Source organism: Lepisma saccharinum, chromosome 2, assembly GCF_977018435.1.
Source record: "Lepisma saccharinum chromosome 2, izLepSacc3.1, whole genome shotgun sequence".
NCBI lineage: Eukaryota > Metazoa > Arthropoda > Insecta > Zygentoma > Lepismatidae > Lepisma > Lepisma saccharinum.
In genome coordinates this window covers 206,003,241-206,024,121 of record NC_139230.1, presented here as the reverse complement: position 1 = coordinate 206,024,121, position 20,881 = coordinate 206,003,241, and the positions used below count along the sequence as shown (strand labels likewise).

At 38.7% G+C, this 20,881-nt stretch overlaps 1 protein-coding gene across 1 annotated transcript in view; it reads left to right on the top strand.

Annotated features, from left to right (window-relative positions):
* The window catches only part of LOC145983836 (uncharacterized), a 94,429-nt gene that overhangs the window by 27,823 nt on the left and 45,725 nt on the right, over positions 1-20,881 (top strand). The window contains exons 5-8 of the mRNA XM_083116882.1: positions 369-437; positions 4,125-4,199; positions 10,020-10,097; positions 20,159-20,239. Of these exons, the coding sequence (XP_082973008.1) occupies positions 369-437; positions 4,125-4,199; positions 10,020-10,097; positions 20,159-20,239 (303 nt within the window). The remainder of the gene's footprint in view (positions 1-368; positions 438-4,124; positions 4,200-10,019; positions 10,098-20,158; positions 20,240-20,881) is intronic.

Here is a 20,881-nt window from a genome sequence, read left to right as displayed (position 1 = left end):
CATGGAAAACCTACCATGATGACTGGGGGTTCGTCGTGCTGACCACATGTTACAACGTAACTGGTTGGATGATGACCCACCTCTGCTGAGGCATGTGGGAGTGAGGCCAGTGGGTGGTAGGTAGGCCCTGGCCCTCAAGGACTTTTGCGCCACAGGTTATCATTGTGTTTACAGTAGATCAATGGGTGTCTTGAAATACCAGTTTAATTTTGTTCAGAAAAATTGGCTCAATAGGCTTTGGAGTATACCACTCCATATACCATATATCACTCGTATACCACTGATTAGAATTACCAAGTGAAATTTTAAAATTATTCCTAGTGTTATGTTTAATAGTGGTTATTGTATTTTATTTATTCTTCCAATAGGTTGAATGGCCTACTGCATACCAGAATTCAGCTGATTGTTCATGTGATTCTTCTGTTCATGCTGATGGGGTAAGTCTTCCTGTACACACTCATGTACATTCTAGAAATATGCAACTGAGTCCCGATAAAAGTGGTGTAACACCCTAATTTGTGTAATGCAACACCTAATTGAGTGTTAATGACCTCAATACTTGGTCTTGTTTGAAAGCAGATGTAACAGGACACCAAAGATGGTGCTAGCTAAACAATGTCAATTTCACATTAAAACCAAATGGATTGTGCAGGCCTCCCCAATGGTGCAGTGGTAGCATCATTGCCTTGTAATTCATGGGGTCCCTGGTTTGATTCCCAGCGGAGGCACATAGTGTTTGGATTCCACTTTAAAGTGTAAGTCTAGTCCCGATTAGCCTTACTGTGTATAAAGTGGACTTAAAACCAACTCAATCAATCAAAAGGAGTGTGCGTATTTTTTAGAGTCTATAGACATAAGATGAAATTATGGATGGGACAAGAATGACTGAATAACTCAATAAAGAGTACTGGCACTGATTTTAAATACAGGGGTTATTTCCAATATCAGAAAATGAATTCAAAATACAACTGTGACACCACATTTTAGTGAACAAAGTCAGTAATCTCACGGTCTAGCACCTCATTGTAATTTACAAGGCATAGCATTAACACATGCATTGCTGCACCTTTATAGACTCTTTTTTTTTTATTGTATTACATGTATATTCATTCCCAAGTAACCAAAAATGGTTGGCCTAACAATCGGCCAACCATACTAAAAGAATTGTTGGCCAAATGTGAGAACATACTGTTGAGCAACGATGATTTTGGCCATGGTTTCAAAAGTATAGATAGGTTTGTGTTGTGATGTATGTAATTTTTTGTGAAGCCAAATATAAAATTTAGTACAAAGTAATTGAATAAAATAAAAAAAATTACACAACGTTTTCTTGTTCATAGGGATTCACTGTTTTGAAGGTACGTTCACATGGTAGGACAAAACATTTCTAGAGAGTTTACTTAATTTTACATATTTCAGGGAATTTAACACACTCTATTTTATATGTATGAACCACTTTCACAAGAATTCCTGTAAGGATGTTCTTGTTGTGCTATGGCATTGCATGGCATGCTATGGCAGCTGACAAATGACTGACGAGTGACTGCACTTCACAAATAGCTTCTATTTTCATTAACAAAATATTATATTTTCAGTATGTGTTGTGACTGAAATGCTCAGAAAGAAACACCATCAAGTGTCATTTATTTTACACGCTAGAATTCACAGAATACTCTTGAAAGTTGTCATAACAGGAGAAAGCAGTTCTTTAAATTGATTTGGACTCACTTTTCCATGGTTGGGCTAGCATTGGCAACAACTGTGGGGCCAACATAAGACCAATTTAAATTTGCCAACCAACTTATACCGCAACCTTTCCTACATAAAACTCTAGTTGCCCCATCAGTTCTGGTTATTTGGGTTATGGTCCATTCTCTAATAAATGGATACCTGGGAGCAACCTTAAGCGAATAAGGTGCCTGGAGTATAATCACACCATCTCCGTGAATGGCCGAGAATTTGATTAAGTAGAGCCTCACCCCCACCCCCCCACCCTTTACCTTCATGGCATGCAATGAGCAGGGGGTAGTTTTACCTTTTTTACCCATTTATTATGGTCCAAAGGAGGAAAATCTTATACAGCTATTACAGGATGTTAGTTAACTCTACCTGAGTTACTGCAAAGTCTAACACCAATTCCCTCTATTATCAAACCAAGGCTCTGACCCAATTTACTGTGATGTGATCTCATCTTTGTATACCATTGTCCAGCTGCATCAGAGAGAGGCATCTAGTCATACCTCGGGTTTCATCTTGTTATTTTTAGGTACACTGGAACAGAAACATGAATACACTTCATACATACTTTTCATTTACATTTCTAAGTCAGGTAACCCTGGTCTCATGGAGTTTTGTGCCCTTTAGGTCCTGAAAAGGCACTACAATCAGTCCTTGTCCTATAGGGCAGTGGTTCTCAACCTTCATGAGGCTTTGACTCGGTAAATTCTTTTTGAAAAGTCGATGCTCAGATTACCACAATTTTACTCCTAAATTTCTAATTTCTAATCTTTTACATTAATTAATATCTACCCTTGAAATTAAACATTAATAAATAATAAGGAGTAATAGTTCAATTATGTCTAGGTCTGTTGCAAAATTAGTATTAAGTTAGTTGTCAACCATTGGATGTATTGAAATCTTGTACTTTCCTCAGGCCAAAATCATTAAATTTACTTGATAACTGCAGATTTCTGTTGGCATGTTGCATTTCGAACACTAAAAAGTGTGAAAACTTCCAACTAATCAGAGTATTTTCACTGCAATACATTTGTTAATGACAATTGCTGCACAAACTAATAAGAGAAATTTTAAGGAGAACCTCCCATGGTATTATAATTGATATTGGGGCCTGGTACAGGGCCACAAACTAGCAGTTGAGAAACCCTGATATGGGGGAGACTTTGGAGGACTAGAAACATATGGATGCCTCCCCAACGGCGCAGTGATAGCATCGTCACCTTGTAATCAAGGGGACCCAAGTTCGATACCTGGAGGAGGCACATAGTGGTTCGGATTCCACTTTAAACTGTAGGTCCAGTCCCAATTAGCCTTACTGTGCATAATGTGAACTTAAAACACCAACTCAAACCAAGGAACGTATGGAGATGCCTGCACAGCTGAAAATTATTCTTTAGTACAGACTAAGGTTCAAAGCTATTGCTACAGTGAAGCACCATCAAATACAGCATGATCAATGGTAGAAACACATATTGTTTTTTCTGGCATGGACCATTGGCAACAATTGGAAGGAATCAACCTTCTCTACTCTAGGTTCCACTCAATATGTTAGAATTGATTAATTCATTAATTCAGAAACATGAAATCTACTTTTTAGTATAAACTCCTACAAACACCCAATCTGTCCCATGTACTGTAGACATATACCCCTTTTCTTGCAAGCTTGCAGATGAATATAAGGGTTCTAGCAGGATCCTTTAAAATCACTTTCTCAACAAGGGATAGAGTTGTGTTAGTAGAATTGGAACCAAATTCATTACAATGAATAATTTATGCTATATTTTATTAACTAACGCCTAGAAAATTATGAACACAATTATATAATTATTTTCAGAGTTGTATGAAATGAAGCATATTAGAAATCTTTAACTTTAATTATTTTCTTGTAATTATTGGTAGGTTGACTCATGCCTCCTGTTCCTCCTTACAAATGAAGCTTGTGGTTCTCCTGGCACAGGCACAGAACAGGTAGTACACATACCTTTCTCTAATATTTTTAGCCAACCTCTGTGGCAGAATGGTTAGCACAGAGCGCTATGATGCCACTGTTCCAGGTTCAAATAATGGCTAGGGCATGGGTGTTCTTTGTGAGTGTCCCTTCATCAATTTCATCATATCAACACTCATCCTCATCATTGCAATTAGCCAAAAGTGGCAGAAAAGCGACGCCAAATAACAAATATCAAACCAAATGAAATCTAATATTTTTACAGTTGAGCATTTGAGAGGATTAGGCTAATGTAGAATTACTGCAGCAAAGAACCTGTACCAAACAAAGCACAAATGAATTGTTATTATTAACACAATTATAAAATTATTTTTAGATTTGTATGAAATCAAGCATGTAAAGTATCTGAGTTTAACGATTTTCTTGTAATTATCAATAGGTTGATTCATCTCTCCTGTCTGAGATCACACTTACAAATGAAGCCTCTGGTTCTTCTGCTACAGGCATAGATCAGGTAGTACACATAATTTTCTCTAATATTTTTACAGATAATACGTACTTTGAGAGGATTATGGTAGTGTAGAATTTGTATCAAAGCACAAAGAAGTTGTTGTACGACCTCTTGACATGTGAGAAACTACCCAATCATCTTCATCCTTCGCTGTTTCCTGCCAATGGCTGGGTTGGCATAGAAGTCAAGCCTCTCCATTTCTTCCTGGTCTTCCACCACTCCTCTCTTTCCATGGTGTTCCAATCTTCTCCTCTTCTCCTAACGTTCTCCACTATCTGCTCTTTCCACCGACATCTAGGTCTCCCCCTTGGCCTTATTCCCACTCCTTATGCATTATAAGATCTGCTGGTAGTCTTTCTGCATCCAACCTCTTCATGTGTCCGAACCATCTCATCTGTGCCTGATCTATCCTGTCCTGAAGCTTCACCACACCCACTGTTTGTTGGATCTCCTCATTCCTTATTCTATCCCTTCTAGTCTTCCCCAATATACTCCTTAAAAATTTCATCTCCACTGCCTATATCTCTCTTTTGTCTTTCTCTCTGTCATTGTCCAAGTCTCTGCTCCATACGTAAATATTGGCACATAGTATGTCTTGTTGTATATTACCTTTTTGCATTTCATAGGTTCATACCTGTTCCAAATTAATCTCCGAACACTTTGATATAGTCCACCACCCATTTGTCCTCTTCTGATTACCTCCTCATCTATTCTTCTACTTCTCTCAATTATGCTTCTTAGATATTTTAAGCTCTCCACTACCCTCAACTCTTCCAATCCATTTTTATTCTTGGTTCGTTTCTGGCTCTGTTTCTTGTTGTTATTGGCACCTCGCTCTTTTCTGCACTGAATTTCATTCCTGCTCTTCTGATTTCCTCATTCCAACTATCAAGCTGTCTCTGTACTTCTTCTTCCCTGTTTTCCCATATTACTAAATCATCAGAAAACAACCGGGGCTTCATCTCCTCCTCTCCTATCTTCTTCCCCACCTCTTCGTTAATTGCATCCATTGTAATTATGAAGAGCAGTAGGGAAAGAGCACTTCCATATTTTAGTCCATTACTTATACTGAACCACTCCGTTCTTCCCACTGGTGTCTTCACACAGCTCTGGTTGGCCTTGTATGTGCTCTGCACTCTACACACTATCTCTTCCTCGACTACTTTCTCTCTTAGAGCCTTCTAAATCTTTGTTCTGTTCATGCTATAATATGCCTTTTCTATATCTAGGAATGCCATAATCAAATCATTTCCATACTCATAGTGTCTTTCCTGCCCAATATGAATACAAAATTTTGTGTGCTGTAAGACTTAACAAATACTAACTTGACACAAAGTAAATATCTTGAGGGTCCATCTTTCTTTCTGTTAGAGCCAAAAATCAAACTTCTATAAATTACTCAAAAATTATTAATGCTGCAAAGTTTAAATTTTATGGACTAAAAAAAACAACTAATACTAAGTAGTGCTTTGTTGTATTGTTGATAAAACTAATTATTTTAATTACATCTTTAGTTCCAGAAAGTTTCAGATTTTTCAACAACTAACATTTAAATTAAACACTCTGGCAGAACAGCCATTGAGGAACAATGCCTGTCAGGTGACTTTTTTGTGTTGTGTGTGCATTGAGATTCATAGCAAGTGTTATATTTCTAATCCAGAGAATACTTCTTCTATTCCAGTAACTCTCCAATTTTGTTCCTTTGATTCCGTTACACTTCAATATAACAAGAGTGATATTAGATTCCAAAAAGTTCAGAAATGTTCATGAAAATTTAAATTTTTATCTCTATCCATCATCAAGTGAGAGAGCACAATCAGACTTTTTGTCTGTGAGGATTAAAAAAAAAAAAAACGTGTATAAACTGAACTCCATTGTGCAGCAGATCTTGGAGGGCCAGGGCCTACCAAATATCTTCTTTATTGGGTGATGCGCAATGAGCCCATCAAGCCCCTTTGCCCCTTTTTAAACCAGAGCCCACTACTTCATCTTTTTCAAGGAACTTCCCAGTTGCCTTCAAGCTGCTGGGTCAACACAGAAATTTTGAAGCTCACACCTTCTTCGATTTTTAATAATAACCTGTCACATACCAGCCCATGAAGGCAAGCACCTACTTATCAACTAGCAATCTCACTCCAACCAGAGGTGGGAGATAATCCAACCGGTTACAGGGTAATGTGTAGTCAACAAGACAACTCCCAAGTCATTATTGTATGTTTTCTATTACTGGGTTACACAACTCATTCATAGCTCCCTAATTTCCTCACAATGGTGGGTGGCCAGTAGAGAAGCGTGGACTGAAGAAGAAGGCAAGCGATTAGAGACAGATATTTATATATATAATTGTTGATTGAAATTTTGCCCCCTCCCAATTCATATTAAGATGGTGCTTCTGACTCAGGGGACATAAACATTAAAATCTCCATCCAAGAGAAACACATGCATGGACGATGTACTCACCACAATAAATTCCAAACTCCTGTAAGTGTCGCACAAAGCCTCCATGAGATAATTCTTTAAAGTCAGGTAAATCGGATGTTGGTCGCCTCGCTTCCACAATTTTCATTTCTACACTTTTCTCCCTCAAGCTAAACGAAGCAGATATAAATTGCTAAATAATACACTCACCTCTTTGGGTTCCCCGATGGCATAGTGGTAATGTCACCTTGTAGTCGAGGGGTCCCAGGTTCAATACCCAGTTGACACACATTCACCCAAATTCATGTTCATTTCGATTAATTCAGAACACAAACACTCGCTTCCTCACAGATTCTTTCCCCAGCTACAAAACATCTAAACAAGATCACTTTGAAAAGCTCTGAAACAACAGAAAGTGATACCAACCTATTTCCGTAATTTTATCACTCACGGGAGAGAAGATTTATTAGTTTGGAAATAGAAATTACGGTGTGGAATCAGAATCATTACAACAGAAAGAGTATATATACACAATGTTTATGTAATAAAGTGCCATAATAATACAAAATGTTTTAATGTGTATAATGTATACAATTTAGATTGTGATGTTTACAAATATCAGAAGATAGTCCCTTTTTCAGATACTTTTTTTTCACCCTAATTTCTATTCAAGAGCCATCAATTTATTGAATTAACTTGTAAAATTTGTTAAACAGTTCACTTGAATTACCGTGTAAATAATTTGACAGTTGCCAACACTGTAGCTGTCAACACTCGTGGAGTAATTCGAGCTGGATGCAGGTGAAGACTGCAGACATTCCTCTTCCCGGAAACACAAACGGTCACCCTTACCATCTTTGACCCAACCCGTCAAATTTTTGATACATTTTAAAATTTGCGAAATACAAAATAATTTGTAATTTAAGTGACCTACATGAAATGTAGAGTAATGATAATGGTTTCTTTCAGTTATTTTATGATTATTAATTATCAGTATCCTTGTGATCTTCTTTATGTGCTCATGAAGACACACATCTGCTGGCAATGTTTCCTTCTGCTTTCCGAGAAGCACTAAGAAGCTCAGCTTTTCTGTGAGGGTTGAGGCCCGTTTCCCCAACAAGATTTCACACTTCGCCATATGATCCTTTGGGTGCATAGCAGTGGCGTATGCTGGGTTTAAAACCTGGGCTATCTCTTTTTATCAAAATGTTCAAATGGGAGACTCTTTTTCGTTCAATTTCTTGGATTTTAAGGTGATGTGACATTGCGATTAAAATACATACATTACAATTTACTAATAATTATAAAAATATCACTGTTTCATTAATATTAAAACAATAAGGAAAACATTTAAAATATTTCATGATTATTTATAAAATATTATGGCCCATATTGTGAAATATTTATGTAGGCCTACGTGCGAGAATAAAATATACATGTATAATAAACTTCTTACCTTGAATATTTAATTTGGACAGGAATTCTATTCTTCTCTTGGCAACCTCTGTGGTAAAATGGTTATTAACACAGCGCACTACGATGCCAGGGGTCCCAGGCTCAAATCCAGGCATGGACATAGGTATTCTTTGTGAATGACCCTTCATTAATTTCATCTTATCATCACTCATTCTCATCATCACGATTAGCTTAAGTGGCAGAAGAGCAACACAAAATAACAAATCAAATCCATTCTTCTCTTCCTTGCGATGCCAGAGGCCTGCATATCTTCACGATTTGAAGTTTATCCTCATGCAGAAACAGAGTAAATTGTTTCGGCAATAGTTCGTTAATTATGTCATTCATTTTCATTCACTACATGATGCAGCACAGATCATTCAAATATATACGTAATTCACTCACTCAATACACTTAAGAAAATCCACACAGTAAGAAACCTAATTTTCTTAAACTTCCTTCAACGTGATCTCTACTCGCAAAATGCCTTTGTCATCTCCGACCAGTCAGTCTACCCCAGCCAGTCATGAACAAAGCAGCAGAGGGGTTGAAAACATTGTAAAGCGTGGTTGGTTGAAGGTCAGCGGCCTGTAAGTTCTGCATGCGTTCGATGGGACAGTGTTGTTTTGGCCTAGAGGACAAATTCCCTATCACATGCCAGCCACTCTTTTCACGTTCCTGTAATAGTAGTTTAGTTTCAAAATTTCCCTTACCTGGAAAAATGCCATGCTGGTTAGCGCATTGGCATCACTGTAAGGTTTTACTGCCGTTGTAAAACCAAGAGTTCCCTTTCTATGAAGCCACTACAAATATGTCACCGACCGTCTCCAGGTGCTGGTCGGGGAAGAATTTGACCGCTGAAGCCTGGTGGTAGTTTTAAAGGAATGGAGTCCATCCCCATGTATAGAGCGAGCACAAGGAAAACAAACCTTGGACGAAAAATCCCCACGCAGCCTTTTCTTCCGTTCAGCTTGGCCCATAAAGAAGCATGGTCCACTCTCCCCTTCCTCTCCTCGTGGGAGTACAGTGCACAGGAGTCGTGGGTTTTATACTATCATTTTTTTGAGAGTGAAGCATCAGTCACATTTGATAGTCGATTATTTTCTGTATTTAATCTGGGCTTCGGCGATAGTCTAGGTAGCCTAGAATATACTCGCCTGGTGCATCGATTCCCCATGTCGGCGGCGCAAGCAGAGAGTGAAGGAGTTTGAGGTCGTAAAATCTTGTGAAATCCATTGCGATGGAGACTAAATAAGGCTAAAACATTAAATACATTAAATAATATTTTAATAGTGCAAACAGTGCTTGCATTGCTTGTACTATATCTTCGCCACTGCCGGTCACATACATTGGCCGAAATATCATAAAGAGTTGTTACACTTTACCTCAGGGGACTCGAACCTGCATGCGTCCCACTGCCAGAGCACAAAGCTTACACCTTAGGCTGCATGGCCACAATACAGGGGTCTTTGATTTATAATTTTTATGACACACTTGTTCATTTGCGGGTGTTTGTGTGTGTGTATGTGACATTATCACACAAAAATGTAGAGATCCAGATGAGAATAATAATCGCAAAATATCAACATTGCCTAAAAGTGTATGGGGGAATAAATAGCTGTGATTTATTCTCTATTAGTGATTCTTGGACACAATAAATACCAGGTGACTATCAGTATCTAAGATATTAAAAAATATTATCAAATGATATTAGATATTATAAAATACATTATTTTGGTGGAATAGTTGTACAAAATATCAAGTAAAGTTTTCTGAAATTTTGACCTCTGACAAGAATCTTGATGATTTGAATGTCTTTCTGACAATATCAGTATGCACAAGCTACAAATATATCGTATTCTTGTGTAAAATATTTATGTAGTGATCGGTGCTATCTATGCTTCTCCCACTAATTTGCCTCTATAATTTTGCCAATGTTTTTATTAAAAGGTTGATCCAGCTACCATGCTTCAGGCCCCAACTTTAACTCAAGTTCCTGTGGCATCTGCAGCTGAACAAGATGGACAGGTAGGCATAACTTTTACTAGCTATTCATTTTGCTTGTAAAAGTCATGAATATACTCTACTTCAGTATATGTTGAGCATTAGTGTAAAAAAAAAAAAAAATCTGTCTCAATTTCGTTGAGAGAAATGAAATAACTTTTCACTAAAGACATTAGAATTCCCATACCTAATGTGATGTCTTAATATTCTATTTGTACTTTTTTTTTAATTAGCTGGCATTTTAGTGGAAAATAGATGTGATGTTAATATTTAGAGGTAAGGATTTATACACATGTTTTGGTTTAACTTAAAATGTACTTTTTGTGAAAGGAAATATTTTAATTACATATTATTATTATTATTATTATGATTATTATTATTATTACTAATCAACAAGGCCAGGTCTTCATTTTGTGTCACCTGGTTTGAGGCCTGTGATTATGGCATATTATACCAATGGCAATATATATGTTTTTTTGGTTCTGCTTGGAAATATCGTGCGTACTGAAAGTCGTGATCAACATGTTACAAGAAGGAAGTAAACTGTACAAAAAAGAATCTAATATATGCCTGTTAAAGTACATACCTTTATTAGTCTTCAACATAATCACCATCTAAATCGACACATTTTTGCCAACGTTCTGGAAGTTTGAAAATGTAGAACTCCGTTCGGGCACGTCTGAGTATTCTCCTAACGGCAAGTTCCACTTCCTTGTTGGTGTCATATCTGTTTTCCCGCATGTGTTCTTTCAGAAAAGAAAACAAGTGAAAGTCAGAAGGAGCCAGATCTGGACTGTAGGGAGGATGTCGAAGGAGTTCCCACCCAAATCTGGCAACTTCATCCCTCGTTAGCTGTGCTGTGTGCGGCTTGGCATTGTCGTGTTGGAGGATAACACTATCCCTGCCAGGACGTTTTTCACGAATAGCACGACGAAGTTTTCTCAAAGTGCGCACGTAGTGATATGCATTGATTGTTTCCCCAGGAGTGAGAAAGTCCACGAGAAGAACACCCTCCGAATCCCAGAAGACAGTTCCCATTACTTTCCCAGCTGATGACATTGTCCTCGGTTTCTTCTTTCTTGGTGATGTTTGATGTTGCCAATCCAGGCTTTGACGTTTACTCTCAGGCTCGTAGAGGTGGAAAATGGTTTCGTCTCCAGTAACCAAACACTTCAAGAAACCCTCGTCTCCATCCTCTGCTCGGTACCGCACCAAAAGTTCCGTGCAAACATCTTTTCTGTTTCGTTTTTGTGCCGCATTCAAATCCCTTGGCACCCATCTGCAACACACTTTCCGGTAACCCAGTACACCAATCATCTCCTGGATAGCACTGTGCCCTACTCCAACAATGTGTGAAAGTTCCCTAACCGAAACACGCCTGTTTCCCTGGATGATTTCCTGGACGCGAGCCACGTTCCTGTTGTTCGAGGCAGTTCTCGGGCAGCCTGTGCGAGGGAGATTACTGATGTCTGTGTTTCCACCTCTAAAATGTTTTATCCATCGCCGGATGCTACTGGCAGCCATACACTGATCACCATACACTTCCTGCAATCGGCGGTGGATATCTGATGCCGATGCACCTTCCTTCAACGGAAATTAAATTACTGCACGCTGGCGAAACGACATGTCAAACGGAGCCATTACTCGCTACTCGCTAATGCGCATACGTACTGCGCCGATCACCCCACTTTCAAGTGTATGTTGTCACAATAGATGGTTCTAACTGTCTTATACAGCGCATCGCTCTACGTAAACATTTACGTCTGAAATAAAAAGTTGATCACGACTTTCAGTACGCACCAAGTAATATATTTTCTTCTTAATCTTTCTAGTTTTCCTCTTTCTCTCTCTCGTTTCCTCACCAGGTTGAATAATTACGTAAATAAATGTTAAGCTTTTTCTTTTTAATTGTTTCTCTTTCTAATCCTTCCACATCAATCTTGATTATTCATTCTTCTAATTACTCTTGTCATTTTTTCAGTCATCATCATCCTTCACCGTTTCCTGCCTCTGGCTGGATCAGCATAGAAGTCAAGCCTCTTCATTTTCTTCTGGTCTTTCACCACTCCTCTCTTTCCAAGAAGTTTCAATCTTGTCCTCTTCTCCAAACACTCTCCACTATCTGCTCTTTCCACCAACATCTTGGTCTCCACCTTGGCCTTATTCCCACTCCTTGTACATGGTAAGCTCTTACTGGTAGTCTTTCTGCATCCATCCTCTTCATGTGTCCGAACCATCTCATCTGTGTCTGATCTATTCTGTCCCGAAGCTTCATCACACCCACTGTCTGTCAGATCTCCTCATTCCTTATTCTATCCCTTCTAGTCTTCCCCAATATACTCCTTAAAAATTTAATCTCCACTGCCTGCATCTTTCTTTTGTCTTTCTCTCTGTCATTGTCCAAGTCCCTGCTCCATACATAATTATTGGCACATAGTATGTGTATTACTTTCTTGCATTTCATAGGTACTGGTACATCCCTGTTCCATATTAATCTTCAAAAGTTTTTATTCTTTATTATTATTATGCAAAATGAATAGTTCTGAGTATTTATAATTTTTAACTTTTCTCTCAATTTTCTTATTTTTGCAACATCCACTTGACAGTCTCTGTGATGGAATGGTTAGTATAGCATGTGTATGCAGGATTGTTAAAGGTCCAGGAATTTTAAATAAATTCAATTCCGGTCCAGGAGAGAGAATCAGCAAACGTAAATGGGTATTGGACCGCAAAGAACCTTTTTATCTGTAAAGTATTTCAATTCGGTTCAGGATCCTTTTTCCAGATAAATTTAAATACGGTCCAGGAACCTTTTTCCGAATCAATTTAAATAGGGTCCAAGTTCCGTATTGAAATGAAACAATACGCAACTTGGATCGAGTACGGACCTGACGATAAACAATTATGCACTCGTGAGCATGAAAGACTAATACAGGTGCTGGCTGTCTCGAGAATATAAGGTACAAGATAGAAATGGGCGAAACACAATTGCTGCAGTCACGTTACCACTCTCCATATAGCCCCATTCTCTCGCGTGTGTTCCTTCACTTGGTTGTAGCAGCACTGCTGTTCCCTGCTGTAATATCTGCTGGGAACACAGCAGCCTCACTTTACCTCATCGACGGCTCCTATTGGCTGTGGTTCCTGGATCAGATGCGAAGCAACATGTGACGGGTTTGTTTGAACTCAGTGTGACGCCATATAGCCCATTGCATTATGTACAGTAACTCTTTGACAAGGGAGTTTTTTTAAACTGGCCCACAAGAGATTCATTCCCTGCACTACGTTTTCTACAACTGCAGTGTGACATTCCAATGTAAAACGTACTCGCGGACATTTTTAGAAGGCAACTTTTAATTCATCAACCCTAGTCCAGGAATTGTAAATAAATTCAATCCCGGGCCGGGAGAGAAAATCAGCAAACGTAAATGAGTTCTAGACAGTGTATAACCTTTTCATATTTAAATCGTTTCAATTCGGTCCAGGAACCTTTTTCCAATGTAACAATACGCAACTTGGACCGAATTTAAATTGTGCGAGAAAAGATGTTCCTGTCCTGCAGCGGAACCCAATAGAACCCATTAGAATTTATGGGTTTCTGGACGTTTAACAACCCTGTGTGTATGTAGAGACGTTGCATTTATTACTTCATCTGTTTCATGTCTAATGTAGAGAGGTAGGAAAAAAAAGGAGGATGAAATACATATTACAGTGGAACCACAAGCAAAAAAGCCTGTGCAGACCTATGACTCCTGTGCACCATACACCCGATGGAGATACTTTTTGAATAAGGTTCTTTTTTTTGTGGTCGCTCTATAGTAACATCGACACATCCACTTCTAAGGTTAACTTGCATGTTGTACCACAAACAAGAAATAATTTCTACTTTGTCTCCCCTATCCTCCTTATCTACTCCCTTTCTATCCAATCCCCTCCCCTTTCTCTCACTTTCTATCTTATCTTTCATTTCAGAAAGTTAGGTTTATTTATGCTGAGAAAGGTTTTCCCCCCTGGATAATCAATATCTCTGTTGTAGCATTTTGGTGTCCCTAAAACTCATTCAGGGTAAATGTAACAACTACTGTCTTCTAATATCTGACTGCTAATCAATAACTCCCCCATAATATCTCCAAGATTTTCCATAAATTAAACCGCATTTGGTACAACCTGTCACGTTTCTTGCATTTGTCGATCATTGGTATTTCTAGCAGAAACCACATGGCATTGCCACTGTAGACTACGTGAACTCCACATTGGTAGATGTTGAGGTCAGGTTGCGATTAAGGTATGTGTGATGTGATAACGTTACACTAACCAGTAAAATGTTTACAAAACAAGCTTCTTCAACAAGACCAGGCGCGGCTCGTGCATTATTTACCCGGGGGTTCACTGAAGTGATGTGACATATATTCACTTTCCGCAAAATATACTTCCTTCGCCCAACAAAAGGATGGGGGAGGGTTTAAAAGCTTTGTCAAGAATTCTTTTTATCTGGGAGTATAAGGTTTTGTTGTAGGGGTGTGCGAATAAATTTAGGGCTGAAACTACAATAAATTGTGCCTTTATGAAAAAAGTTGAGTTTTGTTGGAATATCATGGATGTCCTCAAGTAGGGTCAAGTAATATATTTTTTCCCCACGAGGAGCAAAAAACACTCCTTCAGTCTGAAGTTACTGCAACGCTTTTATAATAATTACCAAAAATTACTGTGACTGAAATTAAATTATATGCGTGTAATATATAATTTTTGGTTTACATTCAATTTCCATGGGGGGGGGGGCGGCCCCCTTTTCCCCTTCCAGACGTCCATGCTGACTAATCAGAACTGGTCCTACATTTGTTAAAGGGAAATGGCAACTAATGGCATGCTCATACTAGAAATCGAACCTGAGACCCTTTCATTTATACGCGACAGGTTTGTTCAAATTTGGGGCTGGTCGACCAGCATACGCTTTTTTTCAGTGGACAAGGAAGTTTGTTTACGTTAATTATGTGCATTTCTATCGGTCATTTCTTACCTGCGCGGACAGCAACGCCTACACTGCATCAAATGACATAACCTAGGTAAAGTCCATCCCTCGCTTCACTCGCAGCATCACTTAATACTTTCCAACAAGTATCCAAGCACTTCAAAAACTAAAAAACTTGAGACTTTCACCGAGCGACAGCGAGTCACGTTTTCGCGCCATTCTTTCTCTTTCGCGAACCCGAAGTGTTTCCACCTTTAAGGAAAAACCTCTGAATGCATGCACAACGTATTTTGGTAATGTATCTCCTTTATTTTAATTCATCGCATCTAATTCCAGCTTCTATTTGTTTCCACTCATCCATCTCTGACACAATCTTGCATTTATTCCAAGAAGTTCAGTGCAAAAATGATACAAGAGAAGATTGAATATGTAATGTGTGCGCTTCAAACTTGAACCGCACACAGCAACACTGGAAGGGAGGAAGCAGCGAGAAAGGAGCCTTGTCCCGCGGCTTCTGCGAGAGAACGAACTGTGCATGACCGTTGGGTAGAGACATAGGTTCTGGAATCTCATCTCCCATGTATTTTGTCCTATACCCTCCTCGCGCTTCTGCTCCCGCATGAAGCTTTCACAATGGCACGAGCTGTCCTGTGGGGGTTCAACTGAGGGTCTGTATCAGGGCAGCCGATTCGCGGTTTCTTCTTCTCAGCAAGAGAGTTCGCCATGTTACGGGCACAAATACATGACTTATTGTGTAGAATTTTTAGCAAAATAATGTGAAAATTTAAAGACATTGTTCATTCTCGAGGTGATTATCGTATATTACTGGGGGTTCACTGATCCTGTGCGCTATAGGGCCAACCACGCCTGAACAAGACACAAACAAAATGCATGGGAGATAGACTAAATGTGACAACAAGTGTCCTCATAAGCACCTCTCTTCTAGCTTCCATTCACTTGTTGCTGCCTAGCAGACAGCTTTTCCTCATTGGCACAGAAACTGTCGAGCAATGTGGCAAACATGACAAGTTGTATCAAATATGGTTTATCATATGCCCAACTTCATTTTCTTTAAATCTCATGAGAACAATAATTTCCTCTATTTTTTCTAACAACTCTTTTTTACTAATATGCCTGTAATTAAGATTGATACATGTGTATGCATGTGTGTGTGGGGGGAGGGGGTGTATTTGCATGTGTATTAAAATGGAAAAAGAGCCAAAGGGGAAGAAAATGAGAAAAACAAAACCAGAAGAAAAAATGCACATATTTTGCACCATGGCCACATTTTGGATCAGTAGAAGAAATATGATTTTCTTGTAATTATCAACAGGTTGATTATTTTTTCCTGTCTCACCTCACCCTTTTAAATGAAGCTTCTGGTTCTTCTGCTACAGACGAGGATCAGGTAGTACATACACCCTTCTCTAACATTTTTACAGTTAATACTTTGAGAGGATTAGGTTACTGTAGATTTAGTGCAGCAAAGAATGTTTACCAAATGAATTGTTATTAACCTCTTGACATTTTAGAAACTACCCAATATGAATATGAACTTTGTGTTCTGTAAAACTTATGAAATACCAACTGCAAAATGTAACTATCTTTTTGGTTCAGTTTTCTATCTGTACAGCTTCAACAAGAAAAGAAAAAGAAACATTGTGGTGCTGTCGTCAAATTTTCAACTATAAGCAAGCAAAGGGAGTGTAGGCAATGCAAACAGCTGCTTGCATTGCCAAAATGTTATTCACTACATCACCATTGCCTTTATTCAATGCAAAGTGTTTGTAACATCAATCCAATGAAAGTATAGATGTAATATGTAACGTTATTGAATTCTATGAAAATGAGGCAAGGGAGGGGAGCTATAAATATGGTAACATGGAGGAACTTGGGTGCAAACAAAGGGAAACAAGAGGAAAAAACAAATGACTGTGCACTTTAATTCACAAGTTTTCTGGGGTTCTTCTCACCTTGGCCAAACTGCACGAGTTAATTACCTGTAACTTTTTTTTAGAAAGTATTAATGTTACAAAGATTAAATTCCCTGGATGAAAAAGACCAACTGATGCCAACTTTGATAGATAAGAATCATTATATCAAAATATGGTACAATAAAATTATCTTTAAAAAATGCCTTGCAACATTCTTGGCAACAAGTAAATATGATTTTCTATGGATATATCAACTATTATACTTCTGGAAAGTTTCAGTTTTTTCAAGAACTAACGCCTAGGCTAAAAACTCTGGAACTTCAGGTCATTGAAGATTAAGGCATGTTAGGTGACCCTTTATTGAATGGTCTGTGGTCAGCGCATCAAGTTTCATAACTGCCATTATCTGGCTTTCTAACCCAGGATGTGCTACTTCTCTACAATTATCTCTCCAATTACAGGCCCGTAGCTAGAATTGATCTCCAGGGGGGCTCACGGGTTATCAGGGGAGCTTTGTAAATGAAGTCCATTTTTAAAAACAATATTAAATGAAGGTAAATTATGTGTGTGTGGGGGAGGGGGGCTCATTCATTTATAAATATCATATACTACACAAATACTACATTTTTCTACATCTTTTAAAACATCTCTTGAAGTGTTAATTGACTGATACTGAAATTATCCCTTACACACCCCATACTATTTTAGATGATGCAGATATGTATATCACACACACAAAACTCACAGTATTTAATCACAGTGCCTACAGTATATTCCACCCCCGGCCGAAGCAATTAAACTCCCCTTCCTTCCCAAAACTTGGGAGTTGTTTTTGACCTTTGATGCAGATGTGGAGGGAACTTGCATGATGACATCAAAGTCACAGATTTCTGTCTAAACGGGAGGTTGCAACAGGGACAGTAAAGGTACAGATAAAGAAGCTCCCCTATGAAATAACTTTCTGAAGTCTTGAGAATATTCTAAATACTTGCAGCTACTTCTGCTCAAAAACAAAATGAGCGAATGTAATAGATACTGTTCATATTCTGTGGATTTATCCTTAAAGTTGTGAGTTGTCTACATTTTCACTCCTCACTGCAAACAAATTATGCAAAATAGTTTACCTAATGCAAAGGGGGGCTGACTGCATTTCCATGGGGCTGACTGCAGTTCCAGGGGGGCTGAGCTTCCCCTAGCCCCTGTCTGGATATTAACTCTCAAAAGATCAGAAATCTTCCCAAAAACTACCTAGTTCATTCTCCAGGAAAATTTTAATGTTATCTTTATCCATAAGTAAGTAAGACCTCTGTATGTGAGAAAACAATAATTAAAACATATTCATAATTTGACATATTTATGTATACAGAGGTTGTTCACTTTATATCCGACCATGCTTGATGCGTACTCACCTTAAGAGATACTGTGCCGCCACCACTGATCATGTTCTATTGGACCCCCAGCAGTGTGGACTATCGCCCGGCATCACAGTTTCCATTGCAGTAAGCTCCGGCGCAGGACAGTCATGGAAATTCTGTCCCACTCCTCCCTGCAAGCTTTCCATAGACCATCCAGGGTGTGCGGGCGGCGATGTTGAAGACGTCGTTTCAACAGTCCAAATGCGCAAATATCCATTGGACTGGCATCTGGGCTTTTCACAGGAATGTCTTCAAACGGAATGACATGAGTTCCTAGTTCCGCTGCCATTTCCTGATAAAAACGTAGTGATGTTCTGGCGGTATGACTTGAAGCCTTGTCCATATGGATCATCACCTGGTTCGCGTCCATTCCATACAATTGTGGGATGTCTCTCCAATAGATAGACGTCAGAATGGAGTCTTGGAAGTATCTGGCATTCACCTTCACATTTTTGTCCACCTTGCGTATCATCAACTTACCCTCATATCTGAATCCCGTCACAACCATAAAGCCACGAGGGAAACTTTCCCTACACTGACGAACAAAGTTGCTTCGCCCCTTTGACGGTGCAAGGTGAAATCTGTGGGCCATATCAGGTTGAGTCGGGGGATTTCCGTGGCACGCCAATCGACGGATCCCCCTGGATCCCCCTTCGCACTACGGGTGACACTTTGCTTGCAGCCCTTCTGGTGGTTTTCGTGGGTGAATGTTTCGCATGGAGAGCCTGTTGTGTGTAACGGGTCACAATAGCTTTTGCAGTAGTCACCCCAAGTGTTAACCCATTCTCCCGACACTGTTTCACAATGCGTACATATGAAAACTTAGCATGGAAAAGGGCCATTACGTAACCCTCCCAATACCAGTTGATTTTCGGCGCCATTTGATAACATTCACTACCAACACTCATGCACCTACAAGGTCAGACACAACACTGCTCCCGCCAGCAGACCCATAGTTCCAGCATGATACGCCAGGTGGCAGCACCGAATTGACAATGGTCGGATATAAAGCGAACAACCTCTGTATATCTCAATATTTTCTAAAATTATTGACATTAATTTTGGAGGCAACATATATTATTTTATTGCATAAGATATGGCATAACTATATACTGTTTTGTTTTGCTCTATCTATTTACATTTTGTTGTTTTGTTACATAATTTTGTGTGTGATCCATAAAGATATACAGAAGAACTGAATCCACAAAATATAAACATAAATCATGAATGTAGGGGAGGGTAACTATGTGTCATTTTAAACTTTATTGTTGATCCTTTGAAAGAATAAATACCAGGTGGCTTTATCAGTATCTCAGATATTGCTGACCTTCATTGCAGAGTGGTTAGCACAGCATGCTAAATGCCAGGGGTCTCAGATTCAAATCCCAGAATGAGCATGGATGATTTTTGTGAGTGTCCCTTATCTTTGCAGTTAGGCAAAAGTGGCAGAAAAGCAAAATAAACCAAATCAATCAAAAAATCTATCAGTATATCAGATATTATAAAATATTATTAGATGTTATTACATAATGAAAAATATATTAATTTGATGAAGTACAAGATGTCAAGAAAAACATTCTGAAATTTTGGCTTCTCTCAGAAAACTTGATGAAATGATGGTCTCTCTGCCTATATCAGCATCACCCAACCAATTAATATTACATATTCTTGTGAAAAATACTTATATAGAGTGATTATTGATTAAATGCTACACATGCTTCTCCCACTAACTTGCCTCTATAATTTGGCCAATCTTATTCTTAAAAGGTTGATCCAGCTACCATTCTTCAGCCCCCAACTTTAACCATGGAGGTTCCTATGACTTCTGCAGCTGGAGCACATGAGCAGGTAAGCATAACTTTTACTGGCTATTCATTTTGTTTCTGAAAACTGTGAATATGTTCTACTTCAGTAGAAATTGGACGTTAGTTTATAATAAAAAAAGATCAATTTTAAAACTCTTTTTGAATTTAATTAAGTGAAATGAAATAAATGTTTCATACAGTTGTTAGAATTTCCATTCATGAGAGACAAAGAGGAAGTCATCTCTTCAAGAACCAGCAGGTAACGTCCTTTCCCTTTTGTATATAACCCTGACCCCAAAGGACCAGTCAATAGAAGCTTGTGTAACCCTACTTTGTGTTTGTTGTAGTTCTTTCTCAGAAGTGAGCTCCAGTGTAGTTATAAGGATACAAGGGTGTACCGAAAAGAAACCAGAAAGCATATCTGGCAGGAAAGCCCGATGTACTTCCAACTTCCACCACTAGATGTAGTGAGGAGACACTATAACGCGCCAGTGTGCTGAGCGCTGTTGCCCTGTGTAGACATGGAGCTGTGCTGTGCTGCACGTTCTTTGTGTTGAGAAATGTTTGCTGTAAATTTTGCTATGGCGGATCAGAAGTAACAGAGAGTGTGTGTGAAATTTTGTTTCCTGTTAGGGAAAATTGCAGCTGAGACTGTAGTGATGCTTAAAGAAGCATTTAAAGAAGA